The sequence below is a fragment of the Chrysoperla carnea genome, chromosome 3 (genome assembly GCF_905475395.1).
Source record: "Chrysoperla carnea chromosome 3, inChrCarn1.1, whole genome shotgun sequence".
Taxonomy (NCBI): Eukaryota; Metazoa; Arthropoda; class Insecta; order Neuroptera; family Chrysopidae; genus Chrysoperla; species Chrysoperla carnea.
In genome coordinates this window covers 20,023,859-20,044,264 of record NC_058339.1, presented here as the reverse complement: position 1 = coordinate 20,044,264, position 20,406 = coordinate 20,023,859, and the positions used below count along the sequence as shown (strand labels likewise).

Here is a 20,406-nt window from a genome sequence, read left to right as displayed (position 1 = left end):
GGTATAAAAACAACTTTTACAAAAGTCACGAGTTCACTTTCAAAAAGTGCACTTGTGACTTGTGGCATTATGGAAACGAACCATTTTGAAGATGTCAGTCGGTGATGACTATCTGGAACTATTATCTCCGACTATTTTTGGGTTGTATAGTGTAATCTGACCCCCCTAAATATATTTAATAATTATCAAAAATATACTTTAGGCGTTCTGAAATTCGTATGGCATGTTTTTTAAATTATATTTAAAATATTTGCAAATCGCCAGACGAATTAAACTGTTGTTAATAATCCCCTGACGTGAATATATATACATAGCTGCAAGTGCGAGAGTTTATTGAGACCTGCCGATATCAGATTGGACTATTTTTTTTCCAAGAAGAAGAGATATAAAACGCATAAAATAAACTTTCTTATAAATTGTTTTCAATTAATTTTCCCAGTAACATATTTATTAACAAATAATTTCTAATATTTTTATACAGTATAAAAATAAATTAATATTATTAAAATTTATTAACAAATGGATTAAAATTTACAAAATATTTAACACATATTTTCGTAGAATAAATATAAATTTTATAACTAATAGTCAATATATTTTGTATAAAAACATTTAAAGTATACACATATTTAAGACTATAAATATTCATATCAATTAGTGTTCGCCATAATTTTCTTACGAAAAATATTTTTCAATTTTGAATATTCAGCATGGGCTCTTACGAAAGAAACTAATTTATAGTTTTTTTCAATACTGAATATTGTAACTAAAAATATTTTCGTTCAAATAAGTATTTTCTTTTTTTATCGGACGATGGTATTTTTTTACTAATAAAAAATAAAATTGTGTAAAAACGTTTTCGAAATACTGCATCACAATATAAGCCATAGTCCAGATCTCACCTACGCCATCGAAAATGCGATATTGGCATCTAAAAAAATTAAATTAAAAATAAACAAATATGTAATTAATTTCAATAAAATATTACTTTGTTTATAAATTTATAAAAATAAATTTATTTTTCATCACCGTATTTATGAAAATTTAAGGTTTGTAGTTAATTTTTTGAAAATGGTTGCTTTGATTATAGATTTATTAGTAACCGCAAACCTTAAGGTTGTTGGTGTTAGATTAAACTTCAAAATAAAGTCTTTTTAAGTTTATTATTTTGATTTAAAACTTGCAAGTTAAAAAATTTATTATTTGAATTAAAAGATTTTGCAGCCAAAAAAATTTGATCAAATTTTCCACAGTTGATAATTTTTTAAATTATATTAAATTATAATTATAATTAAATTACAAAACTTTCTGGAATTTAAGATGATTAAAATAATTAACGTCAGAATTTATACTAATTTTCTCTCGAATACGGTGAATTAAATTTTTTGGGCAAATTTACCAATGGCAAGTAACATTATCTCCAATCAAAAAACAAAAAGTCGTAGGACAATTAAAAGCCCTGCCTTAAATATTGAATTTGGATTGTATTACATAAAATATAAATTTGTGTATCGAAATAGCAACAATATTTTGTAAATTTGTTTCAATCTTTGAAGTTGGTTTTTTTGTTGTTAAAAGTTTTTGATTTTTTGATTTTTAGTGAATCTAAGTACACTTACTAGTTTGTCACTAAAAAAAGAATAATCGAAATCGATCGGCGTGATATTGAGTTATTCGCCCATTTTTCGCGCAGAAATTTTTTTTGCATATTTAAGACTTATATGGTTTCCTCAAAGATGCCATTTATACAGAACTGGACCAAATTGAAATGGAACCACACGAAAAGCACCAGCTTTTAAATAAAAACAATAATCAATATCAGTTCACCCAGTCGAAAATTCTGAGGTAAGAACACTAAAAAAAATACAGTCGAATTGGGAACCTCCTACTTTTTTGTTTGAAGTCTGTTAAAAATAGCATGACCAATGAGTGATTCAGGAGAAAATTTAGTACAATAGAAACTGTACTTACATTAACAAATTTTTATAAAAATAATTTTTATTATATTAGGATATTATTTTGCTTAATGAATTGTACAAACAAAATAATAGCATATTTAAAAATCGTAAATCTTAAAATTAATCGCATGCCCCAACTACCTTAAGTTATTAATTATTCGTGAAGTGTAAAATACCAAATGAATTATTGAATATGTTATTATTAATTATTTTCAGTTCGATAGGTATCGTTATGAATACTAATAATAATATTTAAATGCTATTTAATGCAAAATTAAGGTAAAATATTGAAAAATCATAAATCAATTTATTGACTCTGTTCTCATTTTAAAGTTTATGAAAATATTATGTATTATGTAAATAAACATTTGACATTTTTTTTATTAATGATCATGATTTTACGGTTTACAATTAAAAATTTTTTGGACAGTATGTAAAGTTCGCATTTTAGATTAGTTTATGCATAAGTATATAACATTTAATTAATAGTAGCACCGAATTAGAGCTTTAAAAAAGTTATTGATAATGTATACTGAAATGTTGGTCAGGCTTCGTTAGGTTTTGGAGTTTGTTTGGACAAGAAATCGAAATTTTTATATTTATGGATATTTACAGAGATATATTTAACGTTCAAGTTCTAAAATACAAAAATTGACATTTTATGAACAATTCAAATTTTGATATTAAAGTTAATATCTACGAGATATAAATTGATTTTTGGTCGATGAGAATTTTGAACGTTAGTACTTACACTCACTGGCACAGAATAGTTAATTAAACATTGTCTTAATTAACACGCTTTTATTAGCTTGGTATGTATCTATCCATGTAGCTATATGTAACGGAATCTTTGAAAGTAATTTTCACCCACACCCAAAACGTCGAATTGAATTGAAACTTCTCATACTTATCAAGGACCAACAATAATATAATAATCATATCCGATTATCCTTATCAGAACATTCAGAATTAACGATTAACTAAAAAATTTTGATGGTGGAAGCGCAGATAACATTCCATATTAATTATAGATATTAATTAATATTAATTTAAAAAGTAAGAACCTTTTTTTTGTAGCTAGCGGAACTAAAAGGTAGTAAATAAATATTAGTTTTAAAAATACTAAAAACCACGGTTTTTTAACTATAATTTCAATAAGTTCAAAAAAATAGAGTGATTGAAAAAAATCATTTTATCGTAAAAAAGCATGGGGTGCTTTTTAAGATATTTTAAAATGACTCCGCTTTTACTAATATTTGTGAATAAAATATATATAGTAGGTAACTTAAATCTAGCACCACGCTTTTTTATAATAAAATGATTTTTTTTCTAATTCACTGAACTATTTTGAACTTATAGAAGTTATTTTCTACTTTTTAGTTCAGGTAGTTGTAAAAACGTGCTTCAAACTGTTTGAAGTAATCTAACACATCCTGTATATATGATCAAGTTGTACAATGTTTAACATATAACGCATATTGTATAAAAAAAACACTGAAAAACCAGTCATACAAGTCATGTATTTCACATATCTAAAAAAATTGTGATATGGACTATGCAATGTTTGAGATTTGTTACATATGTGACCAGTCAACTGTAACACTATTTCCACAACAAATAAATTTCATGTATAGGCAATAAATAATAATAATAAACTAAGTATTTTTAATGTCAGTCATAAGTATTATTAAAAACAATAATAGTGTGTTTATATTATTAAATATATTATTTGTTACATTGTAGGCTTAAAATAATAAAAATATTCATTTATTAAATTATTATTATGATAGAGCTTACAGTTATTTGTTTAAAACTCTTTTATTTTTTTGTATTTTCATGAAATATTATGACATTGCAAAAAAAAAAAAAAAAAACAAGAAGAAAAATATGAAGTACACACTTTCATTTATCATCATTGTTTTTCATTGTAAATGAAAATATATGAAAATATTATTTAATATAAAAACAAGAGAAAACAAACAATTGACTGAGTTAATTGTTGAAATACCATGTATAGACAGTGTCACATAACACATACATACTTGTCACATACATATAACCCTTATAATACTACAATTTGCGCATAATATGCGCTCTCACGTTTAAATAGTGATATTTATGAAAAATGTTTCAAACAAAAGTTGTTTATTTTTTTATAAGGAACATTTAAACATTTATTCTATCTCTAACGGTTTACAAGGTGGGTCCTATGGACTCAAGACCCAATGTTGCTCATTTACGAATTCAACCTCACTTTTTACGTCCTCAGCACGCTACAAAAATTTCAGCTTGATATCTCTTTTCGCTTTTGAGTAATCGTGATAACAGACGACAGACTGGCGACAGACAGACAACCGGAAATGGACCAATTAGGTGATTTTAGGAACACCTATACCAAAATTTTGTTCATAGGATCAATATTTTTAAGCGTTACAAAGTTGGGACTAAACTTAGTATACCTTGGTATATTTCATATACAGGGTATATAAAAAGGGTAGTAAATAACGATGTTTTATATTTATATGAAATATTTTCCATATAAATGTTAATAAAATGTCAAAACCATTTTTGTAATTTTTATGACTTTAGTGGATATTGTTTATGTGATAAAATCATCATTATATAGTTATTTGAATTTGGTGTACATTTTTTATGTAGATTGTATATATTATTCATACTATACTAATGGAAGAGCCAGGCCAAAAAAATTCGTTGAATTTACTAAAGCTGATAATTTGAAGATTTGTTCTAGTGTGGACACACATACTGCGATCAGTCATGCGAACAATAAAACAGGAGTCAGATATATGCCATCGAAACGGTTAAGTTTTACGTGGTACTAAGATGAATTTAAAAAAGCTAAAAATTGTTATACAGATTGTATATTGCATATAAATAACAGTTATGATTGTCAGTCAGCTAGGTGTTAGAACAGGGCTGGTCAGTCAGCCCTTATTTATGAACAATAAATACATCAGATTCATTTATTATTTCCGTGGGATTTAAAAGAATTTATTAAAGTTAAAAATTGTTATACAGCTTGTACATTGCATATAGATAACAGCTATGACATTCAGTCAGTTAAATGTTAGAACAGGGCTGGTCAGTCAGATTCATTTCATTCAATAAGATTCATTTATGATTTCCGTGGTACAATATACAATTTGTATAACAATTTTCAGCTTTAGTAAATTCATTTCAGTACCACGTAAAACCGTTTCTATAGATCTGACCCCTGTTTTGTCGTTCGTTCGCTTGACTGAACGCAGTATGTTTGTGTACACAGCTACTATAATCAATACTCAAATTATAAGCTTTAGTAAATTCAACGAAATTTTTTTGGCCTGGCTCTTAATCCATATAATATTATAACCATATAATTAAGTAAAATCTGGATGACCGAGCTTTGCTCGGTTATTCGCCAATAGATGTCAGCAAGAGTCATATTTTTCACTTTAGACTACTCAAACGCCTCCTTTTTGTTATGTTATAATTTGCATTGTATTTCATTAACTACGTTATACACCAATAGATGTCTGATGAATTTTTCATGAAAAGACGGATAAAACGACATTTCTGATAAATGAAACCTAGCTAGATCGACTTATCGCCCCAAAAAACCCCTACATACTCATTTTCATGAAAATCGTTGGAGCCATTTCCAAGATCGTAGATATATATATATATATACAAGAATTGCTCGTTTAAATATATAAGATAATATTATACTTAACCTACCGTTAAGTATAATATTATATTCAGTGTATAAAAAAGAAGCAGTTCTTAGAAAAAACCAGTGAAAGCAATCAATTAATTGAGTTAATTGTTGAAATACCCTATATATAAAGTATTAAATGGCAATACATGCATTACTTTTCCAAATTAAAATAGTTTAAAAAACCAACACAATTATGGCGAATGAAATATGGTTTTCGGATATTTTTAAACTTTTTGAAAGTATTTTCTAGAATTTTTTTCGTTTTTGAGTATGTTTTGTCCACTACTTGAATCTACCTGTCAATTTTTAACTCCATATCTTTTATCCCTTTTTTACCCCTTCACGGGTAAACAGTAATGTTTACGAGAAAATGGTATAAAAAGTTGTTTATTTGTTTATATGGAAATCCACATTTTTGAACACCTTGTACAATTCAAACAAAGTAAAATTTGACAATAGGATTGAAAGTTTAATATTAATGTCATTGTGATATTCAATATTATTTGCAAGCTAATGTATAAAGTTCACAAATACGCATGGAATTAAATTAATGAAATTATTTAGTATATTGATTACGATAACGTTATATAATTTATTTGTTGAATAAGACAAATCAATTCCCTTGACGTTTAAAACTTATATTGAAATGAAAAATGAATCAATTTCTTTAAAGAAGAAAATAAATGTGATAAAATAAGAATATATTTTTTATAGGGTTTTTTCGTTAAGGTATGGAGGGTAAATGACGGGTTATGTTAAAGGATTTTTTGTGTGTGTATAATTGTCTGAATTTTATTGAACATCTCTTTCATATTATATTTTATATCAAGAAGATTTGCATAGATTATGTGAAAAGTTGGTAAAAAATTTCAAGAGGTAACAAAATTTCGGTCTTTTTTCTGGATCGTGTTTTGTGTTGAAAGCATTTTTGGCCAATCGGCGTCCCAAAATAGATATATTCGACAAATTAACTTATTTTTATTAGTTAATTTGGCGATTTTGAACACTAAAACATCGGAATTTTTTCGAGAAAAAGTTTTTTCATTATTAGAAATTGTCTTCCCTATTAGTCTCTTACAAAAACTACTGGATAGAGTTGGTATGATTTTTCTGCGACGGCATTTAGGCTCTTGTTGTTAAAATGAGCTGAAATTCATTATAGAGGATTGCTTACCAGATTATTAGATTTTATTGAAGCGAGTTGGTTTGTATAATTTAATACCAAAAAATTGTCTTTTGAGGGTGTCAATTTTCCAGCCCTTTTCCCTCTATTTTATGCCAAAATATCATGGCGCAGTTTTTAAGTATTTGTTTACTTTTTGAGCCTCTGTAAATTCATCTTAGTGTTTAAATTCTTTATGCAGGTTTCGTTGGTTTAAAGAACTGTTTGAAGGTCTCAACTACTTAATTTCCCCTGCGCCATTTTCATGCCGAAATATCATGCATGTTAGCGATAATTAATACTTTTCACAGCTCCCATGAAAAAAACAAAAACCCCTTGGCAATAAAATATATAATGCATTAAGAAGTATATTCGTTGCGTGCGTAGTCATGGTAGGGACAATAAAATCGATGCCAGCGCTTCCAGTGGAAACTTTTGGCGATAAAGAAGGCTGTTATGACTAATTTGCAATTCTTTACATCTTAATGTTATAGCAAATGTCAAATTAAACTTATTGAAAAACACTATTAAATTAAACTTAATGCAATAAAAATTGTGAAAATAAGAAATCAAATTGCACAAATATTAATTTTCAAATGTAAATTATCATAATTATTTATTTAAATTTGTGAGACAATAATATTAAATTTTCAATATAAGTCATAAATGCAATCCATACAATTATATATGCATCCATACAATTCTATAATTAAAGTAGTGTATCGTTACCATGGAAACGCCTCCAATAAAACTCACGCACGGTGCGATTTAATCCACCAGTTTTATATGTTAATTTTAATTTTTAAATGATGTTTAAAAATAGTTTTTCAGTTATTGCTTTTAATATTTCTAAAAATAAAACCATAGTTGTCGTTTTAGTAAACTTGTTTATTTGGCTTTTGCATAACCACCCCATTAAAAATAATATAATTTATTTTCGTTACCTATTTATATATAAATGTGGTTTTATTTTATTATTTTGTGTAAAATATTTTAGTTATAATTATCTATATACGTAGGCATTTATTAAAATTAATATTTTAATAAATTATATAATATATAAAACTATAATATTGTAAATATAATAATTATAAATAAAGTATGTGTATTAGTTTTATATTTAAAATTATATAGGGTAGAGTGATGTATCTTGATGAAAATGCACCTTCAGTTACTTGAATGTTATTACATTCTATGAGATTGAAACTTTATAAAGACAAAGTTTACGTTTCAGAAGCAAGTTTTCAAGCTAGAAGACGACCGTGCTGTCCATGAGCTGGAGTTTTTGAGTAAAACATACCATTTTTGGTGCAAAAATTAGAAATATTTGCTTTTATTGATCATTTTTTATATGAATGTATTTAAATTGCTCTCTCTGCTCCAAAAATTCGGAGGCGACTACAATCCAAAACACACTGTATATAAATACTGCCTGTCCAATTATTTAAATGGTTTTTGTTGCTTGTTAAAATATGTTTAAATATTGTTTCTTCCACATCAATTACTTTTCATGATATAAAAGTCAGACATAAATTAATAATAATTATAACTATCTAATTAAATATTTTATCTTATATATTTAAACGAGCAATTCTTGTATATATATAAATATATATATATATATATATATATATATATATATATATATATATATATATATATCAACGATCTTGGAAATGGCTCCAACGATTTTCATGAAAATGAGTATGTAGGGGTTTTTTGGGGCGATAAGTCGATCTAGCTAGGTTTCATTTATCAGAAATGTCGTTTTATCCGTCTTTTTATGAAAAATTCATCAGACATCTATTGGTGTATAACGTAGTTAATGAAATACAATGCAAATTATAACATAACAAAAAGGAGGCGTTTGAGTAGTCTAAAATGAAAAATATGACTCTTGCTGACATCTATTGGTGTATAACGTAGTTAATGAAATACAATGCAAATTATAACATAACAAAAAGGAGGCGTTTGAGTAGTCTAAAGTGAAAAATATGACTCTTGCTGACATCTATTGGCGAATAACCGAGCAAAGCTCGGTCATCCAGATATTTATTAATTATATCAACAATATGTACCACAAAAATGAGTAAGTAGCCTAGTTAATGTAGTTTTCTAATAGTTAATATACGGTTCTGACATTTTCATTCACTTGGCATTCACTTGCTAACCTTTATTCGTTAGGTACTCCACAGCTAATAAAAAAGTTAGACTATTATCAAAATTTTTTTAGTAAAAAGATAATGTATTACCATCCATTAAAGTTAAAATTATTGACTTTCTTCCAATATAAATCACGAATTTAAAGTTTAAAGAAGCGCAAAAATGACATCGAAGGTGTTTTTTAACTCCCGAAATAAAAAAGGGGTGTTATAAGTTTGACCGCTATGTGTGTGTGTCTGTCTATGGCATCGTAGTACCTAAACGGATGAACCGATTTTTTTTGGTTTAATTTAACGGGGAGTGTTCTAAGCTATGTTTCAAGTGCAATTTTAAGGTTCCGTACCCAGAAAAATTCAAAAAATTTCGATGATCTTCAAAATTGATTCAGCTTGGAAAAGGCATGACATATAATTTTAACATAACGCTAATTCTATAATAAAACTTCCTGTTTTGCTGAAAATCACGAAAAACTAGTTTTTTGTGACCTTTGACCCCACGTAAATTTTTCCCTTATGATGGAGTTTTGAAAAATCATACCAAATTTCAGCCATGTGCGAATTTTTGTACCTTCACTCATATTTCTTTATTTAACTTGAATGGATAATTAATTAATTTGAATAATTGTAATTAATTATTCTTAAAAAATGGGGTAAGCAAAACTAATATTTTTCATCAAGTGCATTATTTGAGAAAAATCTTTCAATAAAATAAAAAAAATTTGAGTTCTAAATTAAGTGCTTTGGCTACCAAACTACATTAAAAAAAATAAGTATACTTTTTTAACTAGTTTTTTTTTTTCAAAATGACTGGAAACCAAATCACTTAAAGCAAGGAAGTAACTTTTTAATCATCGTTAACCCTTTGGCTATCATCATCATTTCAAACGTCTATGAGTTATACGCTTATTTGTGATTAAAATGTATTCTACCTTAAGGCATTCTGGGGTATTTACTATATGTAAGTAGATATAATATGTTACGCGATTTATATAAACATATATATGTAACTTGTACAAATAAATTTATTTGCAAACAGTATAATACTATTACTCACAAATGCATTATGCAATTACGTCCTTGTGGTTTTTATTCTGTTACGATACATCTGAGACTAATAAAACCGTATTTTTTAGCCAATGTGTCTACATTCTGTCAATTTTATTAATGGAAAATAAATGATCAACAGTGTTATTAGGTATATATGTAAATCTCAATCGAGGTTGGAATATATTGAATAGTCTAACCATCTCGTATTTTCACCGAAAGAATGAGGAAATTCTGTTGAAACATAAAATAGTTGATGAGTAGAAGTTTTCATCTCCGAAAATATTTAAGCTGCTATCTAAGTCACAGTATTTTCAATAAAAGAGATGTCTTTCGAAACTTTCTTTCACTGAAACTGAGTAAAATGCGAATGGAGAGTCATTAGTTGTCTTTTAATATTAATGACTGTCGTCTCAGGTTTATGCGTCTTTTTATCCAGATACGAGTGGATTTGTACGTGATAATCTTTTTCTTCGAAGCTACTACTTCAATCACCAAATAAACCCGATTTTTAAACTTTATGGGCCAAAGTTATCTTTTAAACTGAGTTTTATCAATTTTCGAAAAAAAAAATTTTTTAATAATTTTTCGATTTTTTCTAAGGGAAAATTCCAAAAAATCGACATTAATTTTTCGGTGCCAATTTCGATAAAACTCATTACATAAGGTAGTTTTGGCCCAAAAAATTCAAAAATCGGGTACATTTAACATTTGGACAAATATTTTCCGATTTAACGTCAAAAATCGATCCAAGATAACGTTTTTCTCCGAAACTACTACCTCAATCGCCAAATGAATCCGATTTTTGAATTTTATGGGTCAAAGTTATCTTATATACGGACTTTTAACAAATTTCGAAACAAAAATTTTTTACTAATTTTTCGATTTTTTCTAAGGGGTACCCCTTAGAAAAATTCTAAAAAATCGACATTAGTTTTTCGTTTCGAATTTCGATAAAACTCAATATATAAGGTAATTTTGGCCCAAAAAAAAAAAAAAAATCGGGTACATTTAACATTTGGACAAATATTTTGCGATTTAACGTCAAAAATCGATCAGAGATAACTTTTTTCTCCGAAACTACTGCCTCAATCGATCAACATCAGCGGTTTGTTATGGTGGATTTGAGATTTTAAATCTCAAATTTAACAGAAGCGGTGCATTTTTAGACCGTGAGACTATTATTTGATTTTTCGTCATTAGCCAGCACGATAAGTTTGAAAATGAGGGTTAAATTATGAAATTTTATAAAAGAATAAGGAAAATGTCGCCATGTAAGAGAAAAACAGACTTGAGAAATAATATATATATATATATATATATATATATATATATATATATATATATATATATATTGTATGCATCCATTCCTATTTCGCATTAAGAGTGCATAAAGAAACACAGAAAAGAACCATCTTTACATATAATAAATGATTGTAATATATTAATATATAGAATGTACCATTTAACTTAGGAGTGAACTATATCTAGAGAAGCAAAAGGTTTAACAGAAAAGATTGTAACAAAAAATGTCGGAACATAAAAAGTTGATCTGAGTCAGTACCTACATTAATCTGATCTAACAGGGTACTTTACAAGTCAACCTTTACTCGTTTCTGTAAAGAGATAAAGGCATTGGTTAAGTTGAAAAGTTGTTCGTGTTAACAAGCCGTACAATTTTTTTTCAAAATATTATTTCGAAAAACTAAAACGTTCAGCTGAAATTTGAAAAAAATTTGACTTTTTTTTTGTATTTTGATCTCAAATATTGGAAAACACAAATACTTTCTCTATTAAAATGAAAAAAGTTTATTCTAAAAGGCTATTAATGACTTTAATAAAAAAAAGCAAGTACCAACACTTATTTCACTAATAAGAATATTAAAAATTTTATTGCCTTCCTTTTTGAGTTGTAGTTTTGTCTCAAATTAAATGGAACACTTTGTATGTAACATATTTGTTCTCTTGATGTTGTCTGCATATATTGAAATCTATGATTCTCATATAAAGCAGATTTACCTACTGTTTACTATTGCCTGGCTTATATTATTACTAGCTTGACACTAGCTTGCTTCGCTAGGTTTAAAAGTAAATACCATCGCTCTAAAGGCTGCACTTATCTTGCCTTTAATATCCCCCCTTCCATAACAATGGAAATAGGGGTAGAAATTGTTTTAAACAAGTAAAATATATGTACAGATTTCAATTTTTTATAAATTTTATATAGTCTTGAATAATTGAGTGTTTCATAACTGGTGGCTATGAATTGTATCTCGTTTATAGAAGCTGTAATTTCTGTTCCAAATGATGCTCATAGATGGTAAAATAAAAATGTGAAAGACTTAATTTAATTTTTTCAATTTTTTAATAGCTCTTTATAAATTATAGTTCATGAGTCATTCGGTAGTTTTTGTTTGAAAGTGTAACAAACACACAAACAAACAAGCATCCTTACTTTCACATTTATAATATATAGGGATAATGTACAGTGTCTTACAAACGTTCCGGAAGACATAGTTTCTATTCAACAATTTTATATTAAACTGTTAAACTGAGGTACATAGGCAAACTTGGGAAGCGGTGTGTTAATAGCTCGCCCTACTTTAAATCCCAACCAATACTGAAACCTTAAAAGTGAGACCCTACGTCCCCCTCGGGATCATAGGACATAAATATATAAACTGAGGTGTTTAAAATTGGTATTCAGTAAAACGGAATTAAATTTCAAATTATTGTTTCAGTGTACAGTATAACTCTAACGTAGATTATTGACCATTTATTAACTTGTATTTTGATTAACTAGCTTTTGGGGGAATATTGTAATTGATTTTAAACTAACTTGCCGATGAGCTAGAGACTTGACCAATTTTGGACCATAGCTAAGGAGTGAATAACAATGCACATTATCCCAAAAAACAGGAAATTTAAAAAAAAATTTACCTTAATAGATAGATAAATAGAAAAATACTTGCAAGATTGGAAACGAAAAACATGGAGCGCATGCAACACATAACTATAAATAGAGTATAGTGTCTGCTGCATGCGCACCATGTTTTTCGTTTCCAATCTTACAAGTATTTTAATAACTATTTATTATTATTTTCTTTTTAGTCCATTACCTACAATGGTACATTTTTTTCTAATATACTCGTCGGTATATTTGTGAGTTACTAAGGCCAAGGATGATAAAACACTGTATATTTTATGACTTATATGCATTCAAATGAATTTCGAAAGAACACATACAATAAAAATAATAAATGGCATACATACATCACTTTGAAGTCAATTTTGTTAAAAATGCAATCATTATTTTAATTTATTTCTTTATGCAAGCTCTATTACTTTTGAAAAAAAAAGAATCAAAAGTTGAATACTTTATACAATTTACTATTATAGTCAAACGCTATTTTACAAATTTATATACTTATTATTACATATTCCATTCAATAAAAAATAGCTATGATATTTTCTTTATAGAATTTTAGTCGAGGGACTGCGTACATTTTATGGAATTTTGCATCTCAGGTCATAAATCAAGCTCCAAGAACCTAATTTAATCATTATTTATCCATTTTCCTCACTTTTTTTGTTTTTTCTTGATTGATTTTTCATTTGGTTATCATATTTCTTATTTTTTTGCAGGTTTTGTTTTTTAACGATCAATAAAAATTATAAATACTTCTAAAATGAAATGATTAACTTAAAAACCCTACTTGGAAAGTCATTCAGGAAAGACTAACATTTGCCTATATAAGACCCAAAATGGATGGATGTTTGTCACTCTTGCACGCAAAAACTACCAAACGAATTTGTATGAAATTTGGCACAGAAATAAATTTTAGTCTTAAAGAGTAGCACATAGGCTACTTTTTATCCCGGTAAAAGATATGGTTCCCGTGGGATAGACTTGTTTTAATATTTCATAGAGCAAGGGATCGACAAGATTTTTTGCTTACGTTGTGGTAGTTTAGGGGTAGAAAATGACATGCTAATTTTTATCTTGGAGAAATGCACGGGTTCTATAAGATGGCATACAGGAAACGTGTGTTTTAAATGGTTTTGTAAAAGTTGGCGAAATACATTTTTAGTACATTTTTCTCAAGAAGGCTTGATTAACGAAAAAAATCTTTTAAGCGCGGGGCGCAGCTAGTATACTATATATAATATTCTACAATAATTGTACATATACTAATAGAATTCAGTATTAAAATTGAATAAACAATTTCCACTATTTTCTCATTTTTTGAATGATAGCCAATGATTTAATTCAAGTATATTTTTAATATTTTCATTATAATTTTAATTAAACAATTTTTTAAGCTTGGAAGAATATAATATTTCTTTATATATAATTAAATTATATTTAATTTCTGAGTAATTAAAATCTTTTTATTTCTTCAAAAAGCCCTATTATAGACAGAGAAAGCGTATAATGAATTGCTTGAATCCTTTATTGAAGCACCGTTTTATGTAACTAAACAACAACAATTAAGAGTACTACTTTTTATACCGTGTATATATGAAATATATCAAGGTATACTAAGTTTATCCCAAGTTTGTAACGCTTTAAAATATTGATACTACGAACAATAAACAGCATCGTAAATTAAGAATCCGAAAAGTGTAATAAATGGATGGAAATCTCCCATCATATCGAGTATAATTTATCGAACGTGCTTCCTTGAAAATAGATTATTTATAGTTCATTTAGCAGTGATGAATTACATTTTTTAACGTAAGAATAGAATTGTAATTACCAAGGAAAAACTATTTTTTCTTTTTATAATGCAATTTATTATCTTTTTTTTTTAATGAAACAAAACTAATGAAATTTAAAATTTTTTGCAATGTCATTACAAGATAAATTTCTTGTTTTTAAAAAATATACAGGAGAAAATAAATATACTCTCATAACATGAAGACCTTTTCTTTTCTTTTATGTTTCTGTATGAACAAACAAAAGCAAAAAATAAATACAAACATGAGATATATATTATTAAGAGAGAATTTTTCCACATATCCATAAAATAGAATGATATAGAACAAGGTAATAAAATAATAAAAATTGTGACGAACGTAATGACAACAACAACATTGAAAATGGAATTTTTTTTTCTCTTCTACGATGGCTCTCCCTCAAGGTAGAATAATTTCTGGTTCCGCACCTAAACGACATCATCATATACGTTACTATAATTTGTATTTTTGTTGCTATATTTTATATTTATTTATTTATTTTGGAATTTACAAAAATGTTTTTAAATGGTATAGTTTAAATTTAACTATAAATTAATTAATTAAAAATATTTACATATTAAACAAAATTAAAAAAAACTGTAAAATGAATCCATATTTACATAATCACAGGGTTGCCAAATGCGATAAGAGTATTTATGTGCTCAGAATACTAAACTACTCCAATGTAAAGCTGCGGTCAGATTCAATTATGAATATCAGACAACCACGAGCATAGGCAAGTACCCAATGGTGTACAGTCCAAGCAAAATTACAATTGGTTAAAAAGTTTATAATTATAGGCAATTTTTTTACACAAATGTGTTAAAAATATTAAAAAATCGTGTTGAGGGTTTTGGTTGAAGTAATACTGGCATTTTTAAGTTGAAATAATACTTGAACTATCATGGTAAGAAATGTGACCGTTCGCCAGTAGAATAGTAGATATTCACAAACAGTACGGGCTTGGCACCGATACTGTATTGACTCGTATGCCATAACTATTGTTAATGTTACTATTCCTTGAATAAAGTGTACAATATGGCGTTCACAACGATACAGTATGTCGTTTACACTGATACTGACATAGTGACCGTTTACGCTGATACTGACATAGTGACATCTAAAAAAAAAATTCTTACCGTGTACATATTTGTGCCTTTATACCTAATCTATTTAGTTAATTAATGCTTGAAACGAACTTGTCGAGACTAAGCAATGATGAACGAGGGTAGGAGCGAACGAGATTCATAAACTCACGACCGTATTAGCTTAAAAGTCACTGTTACCGAATGCTGTATTTACGTGGATGAAACGGCATTCTTTGCTCTCTTATTCTATTATTCTAAGCAGTGCAAACTTTGAAATCGTTTGAAACAACTTTAATGAAATTGATACTATGAAAAAAGATTGAATAGTCTTTTCAAAAGTTACTATACTTCTTGAATTATCGAATATTATATTTTAATTACCGAATTTTCGATACTTCATCAATATTAATAATCTGCAGAATTTTTTTTAATGTTTTGCATTTGTTAAGTAAATGACAAAGGCATTGATTTAAAGCAAGAGTTACAGTTGCAAATGAAGGAAGTTAACTATGAAAAGTAATAATCTCACCTGACAAGGTAAATTTATGTATAATTTTACCCATTTGAGCAATAAATTCAACAATACCGAACAAAAATAACGTCTTTTGTTAGTTCCATCAACGATTCTTCCTTCGAATGATTAAATAATGATGTATGTACGTTGTAGGTACATATTACATTTTCAAACATGCCTACCTAATTATATCAGACAACCATGTTCATAATATATTACCAATTAGCATACGTATTTATAATTTAGTGGTTAAGCTTGGCTATTTACAGCAATGAAAGATTAAATAATATAAATAATATAATAAGTTGAGTATAATTATTTTATTTAATAAATATTAAAATAAATGTAATTATTTGTTAGTCACTGAGTTAATTATATTACACGTCATACAACAGGGAAATATATGACCTATATGCAAATATAAAATATATATACAGAATGTACGATTTACATCTAGGCATATAAATATCACCAGTATGACAGAATACATGCGTTAAGCAATGCATCTAAGTGAGAAGTATTATATACATGTGTTGAACCTTCGATATGCATTGAGATAGTTGTAAGACGCTTGGAGAGTGGAAGTTTCTTAGTTGAATAGATGAATTACAACAAATAAGCCACGATACAACAGACAAGTCACTTTTGCAATTTCATATAACACCTATAACAACTCTTACTTAGATGCATTGCGTGAAAAAAATGTTTCAAAGGCATTTCCACCAGCTTCAGTATACTGTACAGAGGATAGAGATATTATTTTGAAACAGAGATCTGAGAAAAGCTCCATTTTTGTTTGATAAGGAGATTTCACAAGGTTGGGAAGCCTTGGGAGAAGACAAATTTTTGCGGGAACTCAATCCTCTCAAATATCTCCTCAAAAAAACAATCCTGTCAGGATTGAATTTTATCTTGTCAGAATTGAATCAGCCTATATATTAAGAACAAAAAAGTGCTTTCCTCAGCAAATGTGAGTAATATTGTGTCGTAATTGGATTGATAAGGGGTAGTCATATCTTAAAGGTTTCATCCATCCAACCTGAAAAGTTGTTAGCCTTTCCCATTTAACTCACTGCTGTTGAGGCTCACGCTTCACATAGAAGTTCTAGAACCTAATGTAACTTAAATGACTTTTCTCATCAAATTTTTTTCTATATACGGAGCAAGAACCTATTTTTGAAATACGATTTAGACTATGATCCATAGCAGTATCAATCTCATCCTATAAGATCATTTAACAAATTTTTTATAGAATAAATAAATATAAAAAACAATTTTTTCCACTTGATTCAATCACTAAGTATCTCTCGAAATGTTAAATGTTTTGAAGATAATAAGTTCAAACACTAAAGACACCACCATTACATATCTTTTTCTTATCATTTGGTTTATCTTAGAAAACTATAAATCAGATTCATGGATAAATTAAAATTGACGTAGGTACGCATTGAACTAAAAACGTTGTGATTGTAAAACTAAGCCAAGGTTAATTAAGGGAGCTATATACAATGTTTGACACGATACAATGTCACATATCTTTAACGTAAATCGTATGAACATTAGTAGAATTCGTAAGCCTTACAACATAATATATCTTTTATATATGGGAGGCTACTTTACATTGAATTTCCGTGGTCATGATATGTTATATATGCACTTTAATCTATTAAAGAATTGGCTTTCATTTCTTTACTCATGTTTTGTTACAAATTGAATTTAACATTGCCACAAATTGTTTTTACTAATTATTGCAAAAACTGCAGTGAAACTTGAAACTAATGCTTTATCTTCTGTGATTTTCAGCTCTCTTAATTATTAGTAAAATCTTGATCTAAGACTTGCAAATCCTGCAATATCCATTTACGGCATACAGTTCAAGATTAAAACAACTGAACCCAAGACCATTTTCTCAGTATGGTATGACTTTTGTGAGACCCTAAAATTTTTTTAATTATTCCAATCTGCTTTAAAGCCATCTTTTATAGTTTCCGTAGCTTTGTAAGGCTTAAAATTTGTTTAATGAAAGAAAAAATTTCTTATGGTATATCGAATTACATTTCAGAGAAGGTGACAGTTTGTGGAACACATACAATCGAACAGTGGCGACCAACCATAGACATATAAGAATAGACTGAAGAAATGGGTGTGTTCAGCCCAGACTTGATAAAAAGAGAACGATACTCTGACGTACGTTTTGTTTCTTGTTAGTTACGTTTGCGCATTAACAGTCTTGGACAAGTGTGCCAGTCAGTCACGCCCAAAAAAGAGACAAAACGTGCGTTAGAGCATCGTTCTCTTTTTACCGAGTCTGGAATCCCACTTACAAGATCGTCTGTTTCTAGCGTGTTCTATTCTTATATGTCTACGCGCCCAACACAATTATTACTCATTAAAGTGTATGTCCTCCAAACGAAAATATTTCATGTTTATTGAGTTTTACGTGTTACCTTCAAAAAGACCAAAGACCAAATGAGCAAAGTTTTTTGAACATCGATGGGATATAAAAAGCTAGTAATTTTTATATCTTATCGGAATTACATAAAAAATTGATTAGGAATATATTCTGAACAAGTAAGACAGACACATAGATTCAGGAACACATCAAATTGAACAAAAATTTAAATATAATGGTAGTCACTTATCTCTAATTTACATCTGTATGTAATCAATTAATGCTATTCAGTACGATTATGAATACAAGCTAAAGAATTAAACACTTCGTAGAACAATGAATTAAATACTTCGTAGAAATTGTTTTACCTATGTACCTAAAAGCTTGTTGTAGGTATTAAACAGTGGAGTAGCTAGTTCTGATGGGAAATTAATGCGCATACAAAGGCTGACGTAAAAGAAAATACCATAATCCCTTTAATAGGGATTATGACCAAATTTTAGAAAATTGCCGAAGGAAAATGGAGATATTGCTTTTGTACTGATGATGGAATTTTGAAAAAATTCTCATGGATACTACCTAATAGATGTCAAAAATGACCATCGTTAAAATTTAAATATATATATACGTTTATGGGTCTGTAAGTAAATTCTGTAAACTCTCTAATAAAATTTGGTATCAAAAAAGGTTTTGGCATTTGAAAGGAAGTTTGATAATGAATAATATCGACCGATAAACAAGGGGTGGGGAGATTCACAAAGTACACAATTTTCAATTTTTTCAAGGTATAAAATATTTTTGTATTTTTTGATTAGTTAGTACCTTCTCTTGTGAATTTTTCAAGACGCTTAGTTTTTTTTTCTTCTCCTTAGAAAAACATCTAAGGAACAAAAAGTTCTATAGCACTAGTATCCTAAAGTGAACCATTTACGAGTTACATCGCTTACAAGAAAGCAAAAAAAAGTTTTTAGCCGAATTTGTTTCATAACTCCAGTCCCCAGGTCGGACTCAACGTGTTCATTATGTGACTACCCCCTTCCAGAGATTAAAACTACTTCTGACCTGTAACCGACAGCAAAACGTACAATCCTTTTATTCTATTGGCCTATAATTGTTTCTACGCCCCTGGTGATTTCAATACATTTGAAATAATTCAATTCTTAATTAATAATTAATGGGACGTCAAAACCTTCGAAGAGTTTATAATGTGATATATTTGATTGACTTGATGTTTTGAGGTTTTCTATGCATACATGCTGAGTGTTATTATATATAGCTTGTGAAGTAGTTATTTCAAGTAATTGGATATTATAATTTCATGCATAATGCACCAAATATATATTATATACATATATTCATTATCCCTGGTTATGTAGGTATTACATTTAAATGCTGTTGTATGTTTAAGCTACTATTTGTACTAATTATTCTTTCATAGTGAATTCAAAATTTCATTGAATAATACACAAAATTGAAATACCTCTTCGTTTGAATTCTGATGTAAAACGAAAACTAAAACCCCGACACGTACAGAATCGCGCTCTTAAAAGTATGAAAACAAAAAAATATTTTCATCTGAAATTGTTAGGATAAATAAAAACGTCATTATAGTCGGGGTCCTCTTTTTG

The 20,406-nt window shown here is 28.0% G+C and overlaps 1 protein-coding gene across 1 annotated transcript in view; it reads right to left on the bottom strand.

Annotated features, from left to right (window-relative positions):
* Nucleotides 1-715: 715 nt before the first annotated feature.
* Nucleotides 716-20,406, bottom strand: part of LOC123295153 (G-protein coupled receptor dmsr-1-like) — a 66,290-nt gene continuing 46,599 nt past the window's right edge. The window contains exon 4 of the mRNA XM_044876384.1: nt 716-931. Within this exon, the coding sequence (XP_044732319.1) occupies nt 899-931 (33 nt within the window). The 3' untranslated portion in view covers nt 716-898. The remainder of the gene's footprint in view (nt 932-20,406) is intronic.